The 21083-nt window shown below is 43.5% G+C and overlaps 1 protein-coding gene across 2 annotated transcripts in view; it reads left to right on the top strand.

The window, feature by feature from the left end:
* Positions 1–410: 410 nt before the first annotated feature.
* AGMO (alkylglycerol monooxygenase) overlaps positions 411–21083 on the top strand; it is a 259763-nt gene continuing 239090 nt past the window's right edge. The window contains exons 1-4 of one of the 2 annotated variants that reach the window (XM_073582133.1): positions 411–565; positions 658–803; positions 6574–6701; positions 19093–19244. In XM_073582133.1, coding sequence (XP_073438234.1) covers positions 678–803; positions 6574–6701; positions 19093–19244 — 406 coding nt within the window. In that variant the 5' untranslated portion in view covers positions 411–565; positions 658–677. The other variant, XM_073582134.1, reaches the window with a different exon arrangement.

Genomic DNA, 21083 nt, shown 5'->3' with positions numbered 1-21083 from the left:
AGACAATGGCCGGAGCTTATGTTCCCAGGGATGCAAGATTTCTCCCACCATGTCAGTGTCTGTTGAGGTGTTGTCAAGTGGGAAAACTTTGTCATAGCAACCAATCACAGCTCAGCTTCTTTTAACCAGCTCTGGTGAAATGAAAGATGCTTCGTGATTGGTTGGTGATACACACACACACACACATTCAGTTTTATATATAGAGATTTTATGTAATTATTATTATTATTTTATGTGTTATTTTGTATCACTCAGCAGCAGTGTTGATCGATTCCTTACAGGGGAAGGTATTTCAGGGTCACACGGTATCAATGTAACAAAGAGTAAAGTTCAGCTCTGTACTAGTTCACATGTAGCAATCCTGCAGCAGGACATTGTATCCAGCACTTTGGGCCTTTATCTTATGATCCCAGCAGCCTCTCCGCCCTTCTCTATCTCCTCCACTCTTCCCCTTGGCTTCCATTGAGCTTTTTCCCTCTGGACTTTTCACTGAGTTAATCACGTGGCCTCAGCCTGCCATTCTTCCTTCTGTATCAGGTTTCACCAGGAAGAGTCTCCAAACAATGTACGTCTGCTTGTGACATATATATGAAAACACAGTCAGCGCCTGCGATCTCATACATATCAATTATTGGATTTTTCTTCCATTCCCTGCAGCTGCTGAGCTCCCGTCAGCCATGGGGGGATTCACAGGCCAGAGCGAGCAATCCATCTCCCAGGGAGTCCGGATGATGTTTTATGTCTTGTATCCAAATGAAACCTCCTTTAAAACTCTAGAAGATGTGCCGGATTACGTGGATAAGGTGAGAACCCTTCAGAGCGGTGGTAATGACACAATTTCCATATCTTTATCCATATAGGTTCTAACGTGGTATGAAAATATTAGGTCAAATATTGAATGTTTACCAACCTGGATTTTGGACTCGTCTCTGTATTTCGGTGCTGCAAAAACTAAGATTCACTTTTCTATATTACTAGCTGAAGAGCCCGGCGCTGCCCGAGCATAGTAACCAACTACGGTTAGTTATAACAAATTATAATGAATATATCTATATATATATAAAGCTGAGTGTATAGCCCCGCCCACTCCGCATAGCCACATTCACTATAATATCCCACATCATCCCGTCAACAGAGCCACCGGACTACTCCCCCTAATATCCTACATCATCCCGTCAGCCAGAGCCACCGGACTACTCCCCCTAATATCCTACATCATCCCGTCAGCCAGAGCCACCGAACTACTCCCCCTAATATCCTACATCATCCCGTCAGCCAGAGCCACCGGACTACTCCCCCTAATATCCTACATCATCCCGTCAGCCAGAGCCACCGGACTACTACCCCTAATATCCTACATCATCCCGTCAGCCAGAGCCACCGGACTACTACCCCTAATATCCCACATCATCCCGTCAGCCAGAGCCACCGGACTACTACCCCTAATATCCTACATCATCCCGTCAGCCAGAGCCACCGGACTACTACACTTAATATCCCACATCATCCAGTCAGCCAGAGCCACCGGACTACTACCCCTAATATCCCACATCATCCCGTCAGTCAGAGCCACCGGACTACTACCCCTAATATCCTACATCATCCCGTCAGCCACAGCCACCGGACTACTACACTTAATATCCCACATCATCCCGTCAGCCAGAGCCACCGGACTACTACCCCTAATATCCTACATCATCCCGTCAGCCAGAGCCACTGGACTACTACCCCTAATATCCCACATCATCCCGTCAGCCAGAGCCACCGGACTACTACCCCTAATATCCTACATCATCCCGTCAGCCACAGCCACCGGACTACTACACTTAATATCCCACATCATCCCGTCAGTCAGAGCCACTGGACTACTACCCCTAATATCCCACATCATCCCATCAGCCAGAGCCACCGGACTACTACCCCTAATATCCTACATCATCCCGTCAGCCAGAGCCACCGGACTACTACCCCTAATATCCTACATCATCCCGTCAGCCACAGCCACCGGACTACTACACTTAATATCCCACATCATCCAGTCAGCCAGAGCCACCGGACTACTACCCCTAATATCCTACATCATCCCGTCAGCCACAGCCACCGGACTACTACACTTAATATCCCACATCATCCAGTCAGCCAGAGCCACCGGACTACTACCCCTAATATCCCACATCATCCAGTCAGCCAGAGCCACAGGACTACTACCACTAATATCCCACATCATCCAGTCAGCCAGAGCCACCGGACTACTACCCCTAATATCCCACATCATCCAGTCAGCCAGAGCCACCGGACTACTACCCCTAATATCCCACATCATCCAGTCAGCCAGAGCCACCGGACTACTACCCCTAATATCCTACATCATCCCGTCAGCCAGAGCCACCAGACTACTACCCCTAATATCCCACATCATCCCGTCAGCCAGAGCCACCGGACTACTACCCCTAATATCCTACATCATCCCGTCAGCCAGAGCCACCGGACTACTACCCCTAATATCCCACATCATCCCGTCAGCCAGAGCCACCGGACTACTACCCCTAATATCCCACATCATCCCGTCAGCCAGAGCCACCGGACTACTACCCCTAATATCCTACATCATCCCGTCAGTCACAGCCACCGGACTACTCCCCCTAATATCCTACATCATCCCGTCAGCCAGAGCCACCGGTCTACTACCCCTAATATACCACATCACCCCGTCAGCCAGAGCTACCGGACTACTACCCCTATTATCCCACATCATCCCGTCAGCCAGAGCCACCGGACTACTACCCCTAATATCCCACATCATCCCATCAGCCAGAGCCACCGGATTACTACCCATAATATCCCACATCATCCCGTCAGCCAGAGCCACCGGTCTACTACCCCTAATATCCCACATCATCCCGTCAGCCAGAGCCACCGGACTACTACCACTAATATCCCACATCATCCCGTCAGCCAGAGCCACCGGACTACTACCCCTAATATCCCACATCATCCCATCAGCCAGAGCCACCGGACTACTACCCCTATTATCCCACATCATCCCGTCAGCCAGAGCCACCGGACTACTCCCCCTAATATCCCACATCATCCCGTCAGCCACAGCCACCGGACTACTCCCCCTAATATCCTACATCATCCCGTCAGCCAGAGCCACCGGTCTACTACCCCTAATATCCCACATCATCCCATCAGCCAGAGCCACCGGACTACTACCCCTAATATCCCACATCATCCCATCAGCCAGAGCCACCGGACTACTACCCCTAATATCCCACATCATCCCGTCAGCCAGAGCCACAGGACTACTACCCCTAAGATCCCACATCATCCAGTCAGATTGGGGAAAGAACCAGAGCGCTGAGTGGAATGGTCCTAACTTCCATACCGGGGATCCCTTTAAGAGAGGTATGGCGTCCGAACCAGAGTGCTGAGTGGATTTGCCCTGACTTCCATACCAATAATCCCTTTAATAGAAGCCTGGGTTGAGAATCAGAGTGCTGAAGCATTTACCCTAACTTCCATACCGAAGAGACTCTGGCATCAGAACCACAGATCTGAGTGGAACGGTCCTAACTTCCATAACGGGGATCCCTTTAAGAGAGGACTGGGGTCAAAACAAAAGCGCTGGATGGATTTGCTCTGACTTCCATACCTATGATCCCTTTAAGAGGGAAAATGTGCCTCTGGGATGCAGGATGTATGATGTGTATATGAGCAGGGAGGGGTGAATCATTTCTGTCATGTGCTCTGTGCTCCTGTCTGGGGGGCAGACAATGGCTGGGAGCTTCTGTTCCCAGGGATGCTAGATTTCTCCCACCATGTCAGTGTCTGCTGAGGTGTTGACGAGTGGGAAAAAATTTGCTCATAGCAACCAATCACAGCTCAGCTTCTTTTAACCTGCTCTGGTGAAATGAGAGATGCTAAGTGATTGGTTGCAAGGAAAACTGTTGCTCATAGCAACCAATCACAGCTCAGCTTCTTTTCAACGGGTCTGGTGAAATGAAAGATGCTTCGTGATTGGTTGGTGATACACACACACACACACACACGCACACATTCAGTTTTATATATAGAGATCTGTCCACCATGGAAATGGCTACTATCCAAGAGTAACATCTGATCAAGAAGCAAAATAAATCTACGACTAATCGTAAATGATCTGAAGTAGAGGTGTATAAGTAGAGAAGACAAAAGTGGGCAACAAAGGATGCATTATGTGATAACAAACAAATCCAATATTATCCTGACCAAAGAATATAATGTACCATGTAATCATGTCGGACTATATGGAGGTAATGCTGTAAAGAGATGAGAAAATGCATAAGAACATGTAAGCAAAGCTAAAAATAGAAAGAAAAACATAAATTCCAGACTAGTTTTCAAATTTGTAAACAAGGTTGTCTAAAAGATATCCATTAGTTATGTACAAAATTACAACTACTATAATAATGCCACCTATATATAAATAAAACTGCTATAATACTGCCCATATGGACAAGAATATAACAACTATAACACGATCCCCTATGTAAAAGAATATAACTACTATAATACTGCTCCTTTGTACAAGAATATAACTACTATAATACTGCTCCTATGTACAAGAATATAACTACTATAATACTGCCCCTATGTACAAGAAGATAACTACTATAATACTGCCCCTATGTACAAGAATATAACTACTATAATACTACCCCTATGTACAAGAATATAAATACTATAATACTGCTCCAATATACAAGAATATAACTACTATAGTACTGCCCCTATGTACAAGAATATAACTACTATAATACTACCCCCTATGTACAAGAATATAACTACTATAATACTGCCCCTATATACAAGAATATAACTACTATAATACTACCCCCTATGTACAAGAATATAACTACTATAATACTGCCCCTATGTACAAGAAGATAACTACTATAATACTGCCCCTATGTACAAGAATATAACTACTATAATACTACCCCTATGTACAAGAATATAAATACTATAATACTGCTCCAATATACAAGAATATAACTACTATAGTACTGCCCCTATGTACAAGAATATAACTACTATAATACTACCCCCTATGTTCAAGAATATAACTACTATAATACTGCCCCTATATACAAGAATATAACTACTATAATACTGCCCCTATGTACAAGAATATAACTATTATAATACTGCTCCTATGTACAAGAATATAACTACTATAATACTGCCTCCTATGTACAAGAATATAACTACTATAATACTGCCTCCTATGTACAAGAATATAACTACTATAATACTGCCCCCTATGTACAAGTATATAACGACTATAATAGTGCTCCCATGTACAAGAATATAACTACTATATTACTGCTCCTATGTACAAGAATATAACTACTATAATACTGCCCCTATGTGCAAGAATATAACTACTATAATACTGCTCCTATGTACAAGAATATAACTACTATAATACTGCCCCTATGTGCAAGAATATAACTACTATAATACTGCTCCTATGTACAAGAATATAACTACTATAATACTGCCCCTATGTACAAAAATATAACTACTATAATACTGCCCCTATGTACAAGAATATAACTGCTATAATACTGCTCCTATATACAAGAATATAACTACTATAATACTGCCCCCTATGTACAAGAATATAACGACTATAATAGTGCTCCCATGTACAAGAATATAACTACTATAATACTGCCCCTGTGTACAAAAATATAACTACTATAATACTGCCCCTATGTACAAGAAAATAACTGCTATAATACTGCTCCTATATACAAGAATATAACTACTATAATACTGCCCCCTATGTACAAGAATATAACGACTATAATAGTGCTCCCATGTACAAGAATATAACTACTATAATACTGCTCCTATGTACAAGAATATAACTACTATAATACTGCCCCTATGTGCAAGAATATAACTACTATAATACTGCCCCTATGTGCAAGAATATAACTACTATAATACTGCTCCTATGTACAAAAATATAACTACTATAATACTGCCCCTATGTACAAGAATATAACTGCTATAATACTGCTCCTATATACAAGAATATAACTACTATAATACTGCCCCCTATGTACAAGAATATAACGACTATAATAGTGCTCCCATGTACAAGAATATAACTACTATAATACTGCCCCTGTGTACAAAAATATAACTACTATAATACTGCCCCTATGTACAAGAAAATAACTGCTATAATACTGCTCCTATATACAAGAATATAACTACTATAATACTGCCCCCTATGTACAAGAATATAACGACTATAATAGTGCTCCCATGTACAAGAATATAACTACTATAATACTGCTCCTATGTACAAGAATATAACTGCTATAATACTGCCCCTATGTACAAGAATATAACTGCTATAATACTTTTCTCTAGGAGGCAGAAGATAGATGAATATAAATACCTGCAGCTTTTTTGCTTCCTAGTTGATGATGGTATGTGAGATTATTATGAGGTTTTGGTTATTATATGGTTGTTGGTTTTGGTTATTATATGACTTTTCTTGGTGTTTTTCAGGCCACTGGCTATTTCATTGTTATGCTGGTGCTGGAGATGATCGCAAGTTGGGCTGTGAAGGGTCAATCTCTCCGAATTAATGATGGATTGACGTCCCTTTCAGCAGGAGTGATGTCTCGTCTGCCAGAGTAAGTCAAATTGCTGTTGTGGTTGGAAAAGTCTTTTTTTAGTCCCTGAACTGGAAGATCGGAGGATTCTGGAGGCCAAGGACGCTTCATTCCAGAACATCGCAGCTAATATAACAATCTCATTGTGACTCGCAGGCGCGCCGCTCGGCTCTAGTGTGATGTGCATGACATAATCTGTAATATTCCGGATTACAGGTACTTTTATACTTTTATGGTATTTTACATAAAACCCTCAGTAAATTCAGGACCATTTACTGTAATTGGAGTTTTATGGACCTACCAAGAGTGAATTGTTACTTGGCAAATGATCGGGAACGAGGGGAGAAGCTTCGAGATTATTAGTGGAGAAGCAGTTGGGCCGGTGGCGGTGGGGCCGATCTATGGATTCATGAAATATTCCTTAGAAAACCCGAAGGATTGTTTAAAGTGAAGCCCTAACCTTAAAGGGGCTGTACAGAATTGGCAAAACGTGACTTCTCTCTTCTAGAAAGAGTCCAACAAGGACATTAACCCCACTATCAACGTTGGTCAGATTGGCTAGATTGTGACGACTAACCCAAACTGGATGGAAATGCACAAGTTTGGGTGGAGTTTACGTAAACCCCATGCTTTTTCGAACCACGACATGTCTGGCTTGCCTGAATTGTTTCCAAATATCTATGACAGCCTCAGAAAATTCCAGACTGTTGGTAGCTATGCCTGGCTGGTGTGCGGTATTATTGCTGCTTGAGAATGGAGTGGGACAGAGCTGCAGTACCACACACAACCAGCAGGTGGAGTGGCTCTGTTCTTTTGGTTATGAAAAGTCCTTTTAACTTGTTTATGCTTAAAAACAGATGGAAATTCAGATTTTATCACATCCCTAAAAGAGTATACTACGGATAGGTCATCAAATTCAGAATAGATGGGTCGGACACCCGGAACCTCCCCTTTGGATCCCATCGCTGCCTAAAATACTCAGTAGAGCATCACAGCTCCAAATATGATGTAGTGGCCATTCTTGGGTACTGCACTCTGATCACATTCATTTTAGGGGTACGGGGAGTACCCGGTGCCGGACCCCACAGATCTACTCTATGGATTGGTAATCCAATCAATTCAATATCAAACAAAGAGTAGACCCCAAACATCAAACACAGCCTGGAAATATTTATTAGCTCAGTTACAATATATTGTCAAATACTTTATAATTACTACTTTAGTGTTGATGACCAATCCTTAGGATAGATCATTAATGTCTGATCGGCCAGGGTCCGACACCCAGTACTCCCGCTGATCAGCTGTAATCAGTGTCGGTGGCTGGAAGTACTCACTAGCGGAGCAGCGCCATCTTCTGGTAGTGGCCACCACAGAGTACTACACATCCGCCCACTATTCAAATCAATAGGAGGCGGACATGCATTAGATGGCCAGTAACACAAGTGAGTATTTCCGGTCAGTGGCCGCCGACACTGCTGACAGTTGATCGGCAGGGGTCCCGGGTGTCGGACCCCAACCTATCAAACATTGATGACTTATCCTAAGGAAGGGTCTTTAATATTAAGTAGTGGCCAACATCTTTAAAAATTGAGAAAGTTTACTCGCTTCATGGGACCCCAAAAACTAGTGGCAAAATACATAGTAATAAAAAAATATTGTTAAAAAATAGGACACAAATCCTTTAAGGCAAATTTAGCCCCAGAAGGAGAAAAGAAAATCTTCAAAAAATGTCTCCATGAAAAAATTAAAAGTTACTAATTTTCCACTAAGTGTCCAGTTTCTGCACTTATCCTATTCCTGCTGCTCCCCTCAGTATTCCATCTTCTTTTTTTTTACATACGGATCCAGAGATATGAGAATTTTCATTTTGTGCTAATTTGTATGTTGTCTACAAGGGGGCGTGGCTCATGTGCAGCCTAAGACCCGCCCACGAGGATCTCATAAGCAACATCTTCTTGTAAAGACCATACAAATTACCATTAAACAAAAAGCCCTAATCTCTGGATCCATTTAAAAATAATAAATAATGGTCTACTCAAAAGAGCAGCAGGAATGAAAAAAAAGAGCAAAAGCTGGCCATTCTTGACCTGGTGACAAGTACTCTGGACTTTTAGAATGGTGACTTATGGTTCAGATAGATCATTTGTATCAGATGAGTGGGGGTCCAATCCTCACACCCTCCCTGATCAGATGATGAAAGGTTATGTAGAGCACCGTAAAGGGAATCTTTCAGGTTTTTCCATGTAATCTGAGAGCAGCACAAAGCGGGGGCCAACACACTGATTCCAGCAATGTGTCACATATTAGGCTGAGTGTTAATATTATATCAGTAGGAAACTATCACTCCTGATCCAAACCCACCACCTCCACTGATGAGCAACTTCCTGTCAATACGCAGTGCGCACAGAACGCTACTATCAGTGGTGTGGGCGGGGTTATTCAGAGCTCAGCATTCCAAGCTCTGCTAGTTCTACAGCAGTGTAAACAATGATTGTATCAAAATGGCAACAAGCAGCCCAGTAAGTGATACATCGCTGGAGTCAGGGTCTCTGCCCCTACATCATGATTACAAAGCACAACCTGCTGACAGATTCCCTTTCAGCAGCACAGCGCCATACATTGTGTAGTGGGCGTGCATGGTACTGCGAGCTCTCTCCCATCCACTTGTATTATAGAGACCTTGCAGTACCATGCCCCACTAGGTAGACTAGTACCATGGCATGCAGCAGTATCTTTCAGACCAGATCTCAATTAATACAGACCCTAGACCCAATTTTACATTAAAGAGACTAAACCAGACCCCAATACAAACTCAGAACCAGACCTTAAATGAAAACCCTTAATTCAGACCTCCGACCCACCCTTGTATGACTCCCAGACCACCCCTTTATCCCAGACCTCAGATACCCCCTCCACCATACTAATCACTTCCTCTTCACTACTGGGGGTGCCAAGGATTAGGGAGGAGTGCAGAAATTCTTACCTGAGAGATCAGCTGAATATATAAGACTTAACCCATTGAAGAGGGGTCATTAATGTAGCAGAGCAGAATCTGTTGTGACCCCTGCCTATTTATAAAAACAGCGCCACTCTTTTGCATAGGACATCCAGTGAAAAAGACTTGGGTATACTAATAGATCACAGACTGAATATGAGTCAACAGTGTGATGCAGCAGCAAAAAAGGCAAATGCAATTCTAGGATGTATTAACAGAAGCATACAGTCTAGATCACGTGAAGTCATTATTGCCCTCTACTCCTCTTTGGTCAGACCTCATCTGGAATATTGTGTCCAGTTTTGGGCACCACATTTTAAAAAAGACATCAACAAACTGGAGCAAGTTCAGAAAAGAGCGACCAGAATGGTGACCGGTCTGCAAACCCTGTCTTATGAGGAAAGGTTGCAGGATTTGGGATTGTTTAGTTTGCAAAAGAGAAGACTGAGAGGAGACTTAATAGCTGTCTACAAATATCTAAAGGGCTGTCACATTGTAGAAGGATCATCTTTATTCTTATTTGCACAAGGAAAGACTAGAAGCAATGGGATGAAACTGAATGGGAGGAGACACATATTAGATATTAGAAAAAACTTTTTGACAGTTAGAGTGATCAAAGAGTGGAACAAGCTGCCATGAGAGGTGGTGAGTTCTCCTTCAATGGAAGTCTTTAAACAGAGGCAGGACAGACATCTGACTGGGATGATTTAGCGAATCCTGCTTTGAGCAGGGGGTTGGACCTGATGGCCCAGGAGGTCCCTTCCAACTCTACGATTCTATGATTCTATGATTCTATGATATTTGGTATTGCAACCCAATCAAATTCAAGAGAATGGAGTTGCAATACCAGACACAACCTATAGAGGAGAGTGATGCTTCTTCCAGACCAAAGCAGTCCTATTTTTGTACTGTAACAATCACTTTCTCACACATCTCTGTGTGACAATGACCTGTGTTCGGTGGAAAACTCGGCTCTGCTACATAGACAAATGCAGCTTCCGATAAAGCCCTGGCATGATCCAGCCTGATATCTCATACAGGCAGCAGGCTTGGCAGTGGCGGCTCTGTGCGCCGGACGCATTAACCTCCTCCATGTGTGATCCCACTTCATTAGTCCGCGTGGAGCCGCAGCATTTATTCTGCATTTTGCACTAAATGCGAGGAAACAATACATAATTGATGATCTGCGAGGGATGTTCTGGGCCTGGTGACGCCCCCCATGTGCTGGAGTTGTCATTCTGCACGACTCGACAAAGCCTCTGAGTATCTAATATGGGTCCCCCCTAACAACCGAGCGGCTGAATTCCCCGAGAACGGCAATTATCCTGGACGCTGAGCGCTGTGTTCATCACGTTTTCTGTTCTCGTTATGTGAAACAAACCGCAGAAAGAAAAAAGACAAAGAGCCGGAAAGCTAAAAGAAAAAAAAGACAATATGTAGCAGAGCTGAGTTTGTCAGAGGTAGCAGGGCTGAATTTGACAGATGTAGCAGAGTGAGTTTGTCACATGTAGTGAGATGAGTTTTTCAGATGTAGCAGAGCTAAGTTTGTCTGATGTAGCAGGGTTGAGTTTGTCACATGTAGCAGAGTTGAGTTTGTCAGATATATAGTGGGGTGGAGTTTGTCAGATGTAGCAAAGCTGAGTTTGTCAGATGTAGCAAAGCTGTGTTTGCAAGATATAGCAGGGCTGAGTTTGTCAGATGTAGTAGAGCTGAGTTTGTCAGACGTAACAGTGTTAAGTTTGTCAGATATAGCAATGTTGAGTTTGTCAGATGTAGCAATGTTGAGTTTGTCAGATGTAGCAGAGGTGAGTTTGACAGATGTAGCAGAGTTGAGTTTGTCAGATATAGTAGGGTTGAGTTTGTCAGATGTAGCAGTGGTGAGTTTGTCAGATGTAGCAAAGCTGTGTTTGTCAGATATAGCAGGGCTGAGTTTGTCAGACGTAGCAGAGCTGAGTTTGACAGACGTAGCAGGGCTAAGTTTGTCACATGTAGCAGAGCTGAGTTTGTCACATGTAGCAGGCTGAGTTTGTCAGATGTAGCAGAGTTCAGTTTGTCGGATGTAGCAGTGTTTAGTTTGTCAGATGGAGCAGAGCTGAGTTTATCACATGTAAAAGAGTTTGTCAGCTGTGGTAGAGTTGATTTTGTCTAATAGAACAGAATTGAGTTTGTCTGATGTAGCAGAGTGGGTCTTATCAATTGTATCAAACCTTATTTTGCCAAATGTAGGAAAAGTTTGTTAGATGTTGCAATGTTTAGGTACAAATTTTTATATTAAAGGGTACAGGGTAAAGGAGGAAGTTTGAAGAAGTTATCTAGAAGTTAAAACATGGCTTCCTTTGTTTTAAAAACATGAGAAATAAACTCCACAGCACCCCCCCAGTTTAAATGCTGGGTCCGGTACTGCAGTTTGGTTCCATTATAGTGAATGGATAAGAGGTGTAATACCGCACAGAATGGGATGTGACGGGGCTTTGTTTTATCGATGTAGCAGAGTTTATAGCCATTTTTTGGCTTTTGGCTGTGGTGTAAATTTTCCTTTGTCCTTTGGTTCTAGAGAGGGGGTTTTGTTCTACCATCTCTGTCCTGTAGGGCCAAAAGAGGTGAAAGTATGTCTAAAATCTGCCGGTACACGCAGCAAAGGAAAATAGCCAAAATGTCTGAAAACTTGGCAGTTCTATGTGCAGCAGGGAGGTGAGAACCTGTCAGGACTCCGCTCTGTACATGAACTCCAGAAGCGTCAAAGTGACTGCTGTCTCACAGCCTGTCCTACCTGCCACCATGAGCCTCGGAGAGGCCACCCTCTACCACAGCCTGACTGGTGCAAGTACCAGAGGTGGGGAGCATTGGCCTCTCATCGAGGAATCAAATTGTGCCTCCATCAGTCCTTGTGGCTTCTACACCATTATCTGTCTAGAATCCTGTCTGTCTACAGGAAGTAGAGGTGGTTCTGTCTCTCTACAGGAAGTGGAGGTTGTTCTGCCTCTCTACAGAAAGTAGAGGTGGTTCTGTCTCGCTACAGGAAGTAGAGGTGGTTCTGCCTCTCTACAAAAAGTAGAGGTTGTTCTGTCTCTCTACAAAAAGTTGAGGTTGTTCTGTCTCTCTACAGGAAGTGGAGGTTGTTCTGCCTCTCTACAGGAAGTAGAGGTGGTTCTGTCTCTCTACAGGAAGTAGAGGTGGTTCTACCTCTCTACAAAAAGTAGAGGTTGTTCTGTCTCTCTACAAAAAGTAGAGGTTGTTCTGTCTCTCTACAGGAAGTAGAAGTGGTTCTGCCTCTCTACAGGAAGTAGAGGTGGTTCTTTCTCTCTACAAAAAGTAGAGGTTGTTCTGTCTCTCTACAGGAAGTAGAGGTGGTTCTACCTCTCTACAGGAAGTAGAGGTGGTTCTTTCTCTCTACAAAAAGTAGAGGTTGTTCTGTCTCTCTACAGGAATTAGAGGTGGTTCTGCCTCTCTACAGAAAGTAGAGGTGGTTCTTTCTCTCTTCAAAAAGTAGAGGTTGTTCTGGCTCTCTACAGGAAGTAGTGGTGGTTCTGTCTCTCTACAGGAAGTAGAGGTGGCTCTGTCTCTCTACAGGAAGTAGAGGTGGTTCTGTCTCTCTACAAAAAGTAGAGGTTGTTCTGTCTCTCTACAGGAAGTAGAGGTGGTTCTGCCTCTCTACAGGAATTAGAGGTGTTTCTGCCTCTCTACAGGAATTAGAGGTGGCTCTGCCTCTCTACAGGAAGTAGAGGTCATTCTGTCACTCTACAGGAAGTAGAGGTGGTTCTGTCTCTCTACAGGAAGTAGATGTCATTCTATCTCTTCACAGGAAGTAGAGGTGATTCTGCCTCTCTGCAGGAAGTAGAGGTGGTTCTGTCTCTCTACAAAAAGTAGAGGCCATTCTGTCTCTCTACAGGAAGTAAAGGTAGTTCTGTCTCTCTATAAAAAGTAGAGATCATTCTGTCTCTCTACAGGAAGTAGAGGTGGTTCTATCTCTCTACAGGAAGTAGGGGTCGTTCTGCCTCTCTACAGGAAGTAGACGTGGTTATGTCTCTCTACAGGAAGAAGGGGTGGTTCTGCCTCTCTACAGGTAGTAGAGGTGGTTGTGTCTTGCTACAGGAAGTAGAGGTGGTTCTGCCTCTCTACAGGAAGTAGAGGTGGTTCTGCCTCTCTACAGGAAGTAGAGGTGGTTCTGCCTCTCTACAGGAAGTAGAGGTGGTTCTGTCTCTCTACAGGAAGAAGTGGTGGTTCTGTCTCACTACAGGAAATGGGGTGAGTCTTTGTCTCTCTACAAGAAGTGGATATGGGTCCTTGTTTCTGTACAGGATGAAAGGGGTGGATATTTGACTCTCTACAGAAAATGGGGATGGGTCTTTGCAATGCATGGTGGGAAATGTAAAGGAAGTAGATGTGATTCTGCCTCTCTACAGGAAGTAGAGGTGGTTCTGTCTCTCTACAAAAAGTAGAGGTCATTCTGTCTCTCTACAGGAAGTAGAGGTGGTTCTATCTCTCTACAAGAAGTAGAGGTGGTTCTGCCTCTCTACAAGAAGTAGAGGTGGTACTGCCTCTCTACAGAAAGTAGAGGTTGTTCTGCCTGTCTACAGGAAGTGGAGATGGCTCTGTCTCTCTACAAAAAGTAGAGGTTGTTCTGTCTCTCTACAAAAAGTAGAGGTTGTTCTGTCTCTCTACAGGAAGTAGTGGTGGGTCTGTCTCTCTACAGGAAGTAGAGGTGGTTCTGTCTCTCTACAGGAAGTAGTGGTGGTTCTGTCTTGCTACAGGAAATGGGGCGAGTCTCTGTCTCTCTACAAGAAGTGGATATGGGTCCTTGTTTCTGTACAGGATGAAAGGGTTGGATATTTGACTCTCTACAGAAAATGGGGCTGGGTCTTTGCAATGTATGGTGGGAAATGTAAAGAAATGAAGTTCCAGCACCTATAATGCTGGCAGAAAGCCAATAAAGAAAAACTCACTTAAAATAAGTTTATGGCAACTTATTGGGTATAAGAATCGGGACAGTATCTTGGCATATTAGTCAGTTTTGTGACCCAAAAGAAATGTTGCCTTGTTTTTTCTTTGAAAAAGGATAAAAATGTCACTGAATGGGGCCCTATTCCCATAATAAATGAGGGTCCCATTGGTGGAGCTCTTATCTGCAAAATTTGTAAGGGATTTGGTATAAAGTGCCAAGATGCAGACACCCCTTTAAGTTTTAAAATTGCAGTACATAATGGTGGTATGCTATACTTGTGCAGACAAAGGGGGATAGACCAGCTCCATTATCTTTGGATAGAGTAGATGAAGTGAGGACTTCCATGGCACAGTGCCAGAGAGGTAAGTTGTATGTTCAGCTCTGCTACATCTGGCTTTCCATTGGAGGTGTTAGGAAGTCTTGTCAGAGGCTGCAGTTCAGGGCTCAGGTTTCCTCCGCAGTCAAAGTGATTTCAGCCTGAATAAAAATCTAGTAGGGCTGACACAATCCACGCAGAGGATGTCTGCGGCCCGAGACCCCCACCACCACGGGAAACACTGGGGAAAATCAGTAACAGCAGAGCGGGAGATTAATGTAGCGAAGGTCCTGTCCTTTCTCAGGGAGTGGACTGTGCTACTGACACGGAGAAAAGTTTTGCCACAAAACAAAATTCGATGAATGAATTTCAGATTAATGACCCAATAATCAGGAAGAGCCCTGAATCATAGAAGCTCCTGGGTCCTGCACTGATTATTGGAGAGGTACTGCTCAGCCCATGGCGGAAAGAAGGGAATCAGTGTGAGGGAGGGCCAGGGCCGTAGTAATGGCCGAGGACACCCGTGTTTCTGTGCCCTGTCCTCCCATCACATGAAAATAGTGTCCATTAATCTGCATACCTGTGGCTTCAATTTCTGCACCGTCAGGGTCCTCTCTGCACTGCTGAAGGCTCCGCATGAATAGTGACAGGCCATTTCAACTTTCAAAAGAACAACTTTACTGGTTTCTTTACACAGCACATCCATATTCTTCACAACATTAACAACATGTTCCACATTGCACATTTTTTCCTCTTTACCTGCACTTCTCTCTTTGTCACACAGCATGTACCCAGATCAGACCGTCTCGTATAGTTCCTCAGCGTCCCCCTGTTCAGCTCTGTTATGGACAGACATTCCCTAGTCTGTTTCAGCCCAGACAGGAGAGTATCAGCCTCTGAAGTCAGCTGTCACATGGTGAGCGACCTGGCCTTCTGTACTGTCTCCTGCGGTGACACAGCATCCTCCCGGTCCAAACTCACTGCATCAGGGAGTTCCCTCAGCTGTTTTGCCCCGGATATGAGGGTATCAGCCCATGCAGTAAGTTGCCACATAATGGAGCCAACTGCGTCCCTGTACTGCCACTGTTCCTGACTTAAGCTTTGGTTCCAAGATTGCGGTGGCCCACTGCTGTTCTGGCCTGCCGTTTTCCTGGCATGTGCTGTGGATGGCTGGGCTTCTCAATAAATAAATGTCACGTGGTAACTGCTATCACTCCGGGCACTTAAGCCTGTGCAGGTGGTTTGGGCACCCTGGCCCTTCTAACCCCTTTGAGGAAGTTCTCCCTCTCTTAGCTGCAGCTGACCCCTCCTATGCCCCCCATCTAGTGGCCAAATATGGACACTACAGTCTCCCTAACACCAGCAATAATACAAAACATTACACACAATATGCAGTATATACATTATAGCAGCATTAATTAAGTACACAGAACACTAAGGAAGAGAGTGGAGTATAACACGGTCCCGGTACACCCCTTACATCAGTAATTAGGGGATCAGGCTAGGGGGCTGTAGTGGAACTAAAATACTCAGCAGGCCCAGGGTGCAGACATAGTATGGGAACTATATGGGCAATGGAAACCAGCTGCACTACAGAGGGGAAATGTGTCTATAATCTATCTAACATCTATTATCTATCTATTATCTATCATCTATTATCTATCTATCTATCTATCATCTATCTATCTATTATCTATCTATCTTTTATCTATTATCTATCTATTATCTATCTATATATTATCTATCTATCTATCTATTATCTATGGATTATCTATGTATCTTCATTACTAATTTTCCCTCTATTTTGCCTCTGATAATGATTATTATGCAGTACTGTTACATCCTTAGACTCGTTACACCAGGTTTATCGGCACGAGTCGGTTCCTGCTGCCATTTTTCTGGTGGATTTGTGTCAGCGCCGCTGCTCTCCCTGACAGGCCAGTAAATCGAGACCCCATTTATTAGCGCCTGGCACCTGTGCAGGAAATGGGAGCTTTCAGTTTCCGCCACTTTAGCTTTGTGCTGCGAGTGGCAGTGCCCTATTATCCCGAGTTAAAATGTAAAACAATTGGAACCACATTCTATAAATCCCCTTCTCCTCGGTGCAGCAGATTGGCATCTGGTCGCTGCTCTTTGTACTTCGGGGGTTTCTTTGTTCCTTTTATATAACGATAGGTGGAATATTTCTGTACCTTTAATTTCAGTCTAAAATATGTTACACCCCATTGAAATCGTGGACATGAGATTAAACGATAAACATAAAGTGCAAGCTCTGTGGTTTAGGCATGGGTTCTTATTGGGTATCACAGATGTATTTAAAGGGGTACTCGTTCTGTATTTTTCTAACTTTAAGGTAGAGCCTCTCAATCCTGTGACTGCAGCAAATAATCAAAGACAGAGTCCCATCTTCACAGCAGCAGCTGATGACTATAGAGGGGCGCCTGTGTCAGGCGCTGTGGCAGGAGCAGATGACCGTCACATGCCTCAAAATTCTTCAAGGACTGATGATTGGTTGAAGGAGAAAAGGATTGCTCATGTAGAATTACCTCGCCTGATCATTATCAGTTGGAGGAAAAGATTGGGCATGCTGAATTACAATGCCCAATCATGATTAGTTGGGGGGAAAAGAATCGGGCATGTAGAATTACATTGCCTGGTCATCATTATTTGGGGGAGAAATGGATTGGCATGTAAAATCACAACACCCGATGTTGATGGGTAAGGGGGAGAGAAGGATTGGGCATGTTTCATTACACCTCTCTACCACAATTAGTTAGGGGGGAAGAATTGGGCAGCTAGAATTACAATGTTCTTTCATGATTATTTGAGGGAAGAAGAATTGGGCAGCTAAAATTACAATGCCTGACCATGATTAGTTGGTGAGAAAATAATGTAGAATTACAACTGATCATGATTGGTTGGAGGGAGTAAAAGATTGGGCATGTTGAATTGCAAAACTCTACCATGATTGGTTGGGAGGAGAATGAATAGGCATGTTGAGTTATATCGCCTGATCATGATGGATTTGGGGAGAAGGATAAGGCATGTTGATTTGCTCTGCCCGATGATGATCATTTGGGGAGAGAAGGATTGATCATGTTGATACAAAGCACCTGCCTGTTCCCTGTTGTTTTCCTATGAGCTTGGCCGTTGATGTATTCCCCTCTCCGTAACAAAAACATATGCATGGTCGGCCGAGCAAAGCGTGCTTGTGCATGGTGGAGTCAAGAGGGAAAACTAACGGCTAAATATTATGTTATCATATGCCATCTCTGATCTTGAGGCATATCCATAAGTTGGAGGCCAGAACGGCTCTATCATAGGCAAGAGAAACAGTGGACCCCAACAAATCTATGGTGACCCTAAGTGGTGGGATACTTTTAGGGTATGTACTTTTATGGGAAACATACCATGGTATGTTACCTTAGAAGGAGAGTTGATGGCGCATCTTTGTTTCTTGGGTTGCTGGATTGGGGTGGTCTAACCATTTCGGGGCTGTCTGTGGGTTTTTGGTGAAGCCGAGTGGATCAACCTTAGCAGGACACCAGTTTGGGTAGTTACAGACATCAGCCTGGAGAGGAGCCCAAATAGCTTGGGTTGGAAGCTTCTACTCATAGTAATAAGGGACTGTGATCAACGACATCTTAAGGAGGAATTGAGGTCTGGCTGGCTCTAAGGATAGGTCTGGGTAGTTAGAATGACTTTACCCCTGGCAAATGGGAATTTTCCGGATTAGAAAAACATGGATTCTTCCTTTCCACGAGGGCACCACCCCTGTGTATTGCAGCTTCGCCCCATTCAGTTTTGTGATTTGCAAACTCCACTTATTGTAAAGCTCCAGGTTGTAGCCAGATACTTTCCAGCTGTGTTGCTCTTCAGTTCTCCCTCTGGGCTCATACTGTTCCAAACATTTCATGCCACAGGTGAAGTCCAAGTCTAAGTCTCCACAAGAATATTCATTGCACAGTCACTGATCCATCAGGACAGTGCAGGGATCAGAGCACAAAACCTTCATCTGAAGACCAGTGAGACATGAGGAATACAATCTTAGTGAAGACTTAGAATATGACACCAAGAGTTAAGTTAGGCTTTTTAAGAACAAAAAATAGAAAGTCTTTTTGCTATACGATAAATATCAATACTTTTCTTTAAATTACAGTGTTGCATTCAGAGGCGTTGAGGTAACCACTTATGTCTATGTATGGAACAACTACAGAATGGCAGAATTGCCTTGGGATAATTCTTGGACCTGGTGGTTGACGTTCCTTGGTGTGGACTTTGGATACTACTGGTTTCATAGAATGGCACATGGTAGGTACAGTCACAGTGTTTATACAAATCTACTGGCAAACAATATGTACAAGAAAATAACTAGTATAATACTGCCCCTATGTACAAGAATATTACTACTATAATACTACCCCTATGTACAAGAATATAACTACTATAATACTGCTCCTAGGTACAAGAATATTACTGCTATAATACTGCTCCTATGTACAAGAATATAACTACTATAATACAGCTCCTATGTACAAGAATATAACTACTATAATACTGCTCCTAGGTACAAGAATATTACTGCTATAATACTGCCCCTATGTACAAGAATATAACTACTATAATACTGCCCCTATGTACAAGAATATAACTACTATAATACAGCTCCTATGTACAAGAATATAACTACTATAATACTGCTCCTAGGTACAAGAATATTACTGCTATAATACTGCCCCTATGTACAAGAATATAACTACTATAATACTGCCCCTATGTACAAGAATATTACTACTATAATACTGCCCCTGTGTACAAGAATATAACTACTATAATACTGCTCCTATGTACAAGAATATAACTACTATAATACTGCTCCTAGGTACAAGAATATAACTACTATAATACTGCTCCTACACTCACTGGCCACTTTATTAGGTACACCATGCTAGTAACGGGTTGGACCCCCTTTTGCCTTCAGAACTGCCTCAATTCTTCGTGGCAGAGATTCAACAAGGTGCTGGAAGCATTCCTCAGAGATTTTGGACCATATTGACATGATGGCATCACACAGTTGGCGCAGATTTGTCGGCTGCACATCCCTGATGCGAATCTCCCGTTCCACCACATCCCAAAGATGCTCTATTGGATTGAGATCTGGTGACTGAGGAGGCCATTTGAGTACAGTAAACTCATTGTCATGTTCAAGAAACCAATCTGAGATGATTCGAGCTTTATGACATGGCGCATTATCCTGCTGAAAGTAGCCATCAGATGTTGGGTACATTGTGGTCATAAAGGGATGGACATGGTCAGCAACAATACTCAGGTAGGCTGTGGCGTTGCAACGATGCTCAATTGGTACCAAGGGGCCCAAAGAGTGCCCAGAAAAAATTCCCCACACCATGACACCACCACCACCAGCCTGAACCGTTGATACAAGGCAGGATGGATCCATGCTTTCATGTTGTTTACGCCAAATTCTGACCCTACCATCCCAATGTCGCAGCAGAAATCGAGACTCATCAGACCAGGCAACGTTTTTCCAATCTTCTACTGTCCAATTTCGATGAGCTTGTGCAAATTGTAGCCTCAGTTTCCTGTTCTTAGCTGAGAGGAGTGGTACCCAGTGTGGTCTTCTGCTGCTGTAGCCCATCTGCCTCAAAGTTCGACGCACTGTGCGTTCAGAGATGCTCTTCTGCCTACCTTGGTTGTAACGGGTGGCAATTTGAGTCACTGTTGCCTTTCTATCAGCTCGAACCAGTCTGCCCATTCTCCTCTGACCTCTGGCATCAACAAGGCATTTCCGGCCACAGAACTGCCGCTCACTGGATTATTTTTCTTTTTCGGACCATTCTCTGTAAACCCTAGAGATGGTTGTGCGTGAAAATCCCAGTAGATCAGCAGTTTCTGAAATACTCAGACCAGCCCTTCTGGCACCAACAATCATGCCACGTTCAAAGGCACTCAAATCACCTTTCTTCCCCATACTGATGCTCGGTTTGAACTGCAGGAGATTGTCTTGACCATGTCTACATGCCTAAATGCACTGAGTTGCCGCCATGTGATTGGCTGATTAGAAATTAAGTCTTAACACACAGTTGGACAGGTGTACCTAATAAAGTGGCCAGTGAGTGTATGTACAAGAAT

This window comes from Dendrobates tinctorius, unplaced genomic scaffold (assembly GCF_039654945.1).
Source record: "Dendrobates tinctorius isolate UK_male_01 unplaced genomic scaffold, ASM3965494v1 ptg000070l, whole genome shotgun sequence".
In the NCBI taxonomy this organism is placed as follows: Eukaryota; Metazoa; Chordata; class Amphibia; order Anura; family Dendrobatidae; genus Dendrobates; species Dendrobates tinctorius.
This window is presented reverse-complemented; position numbering and strand designations above follow the sequence as displayed.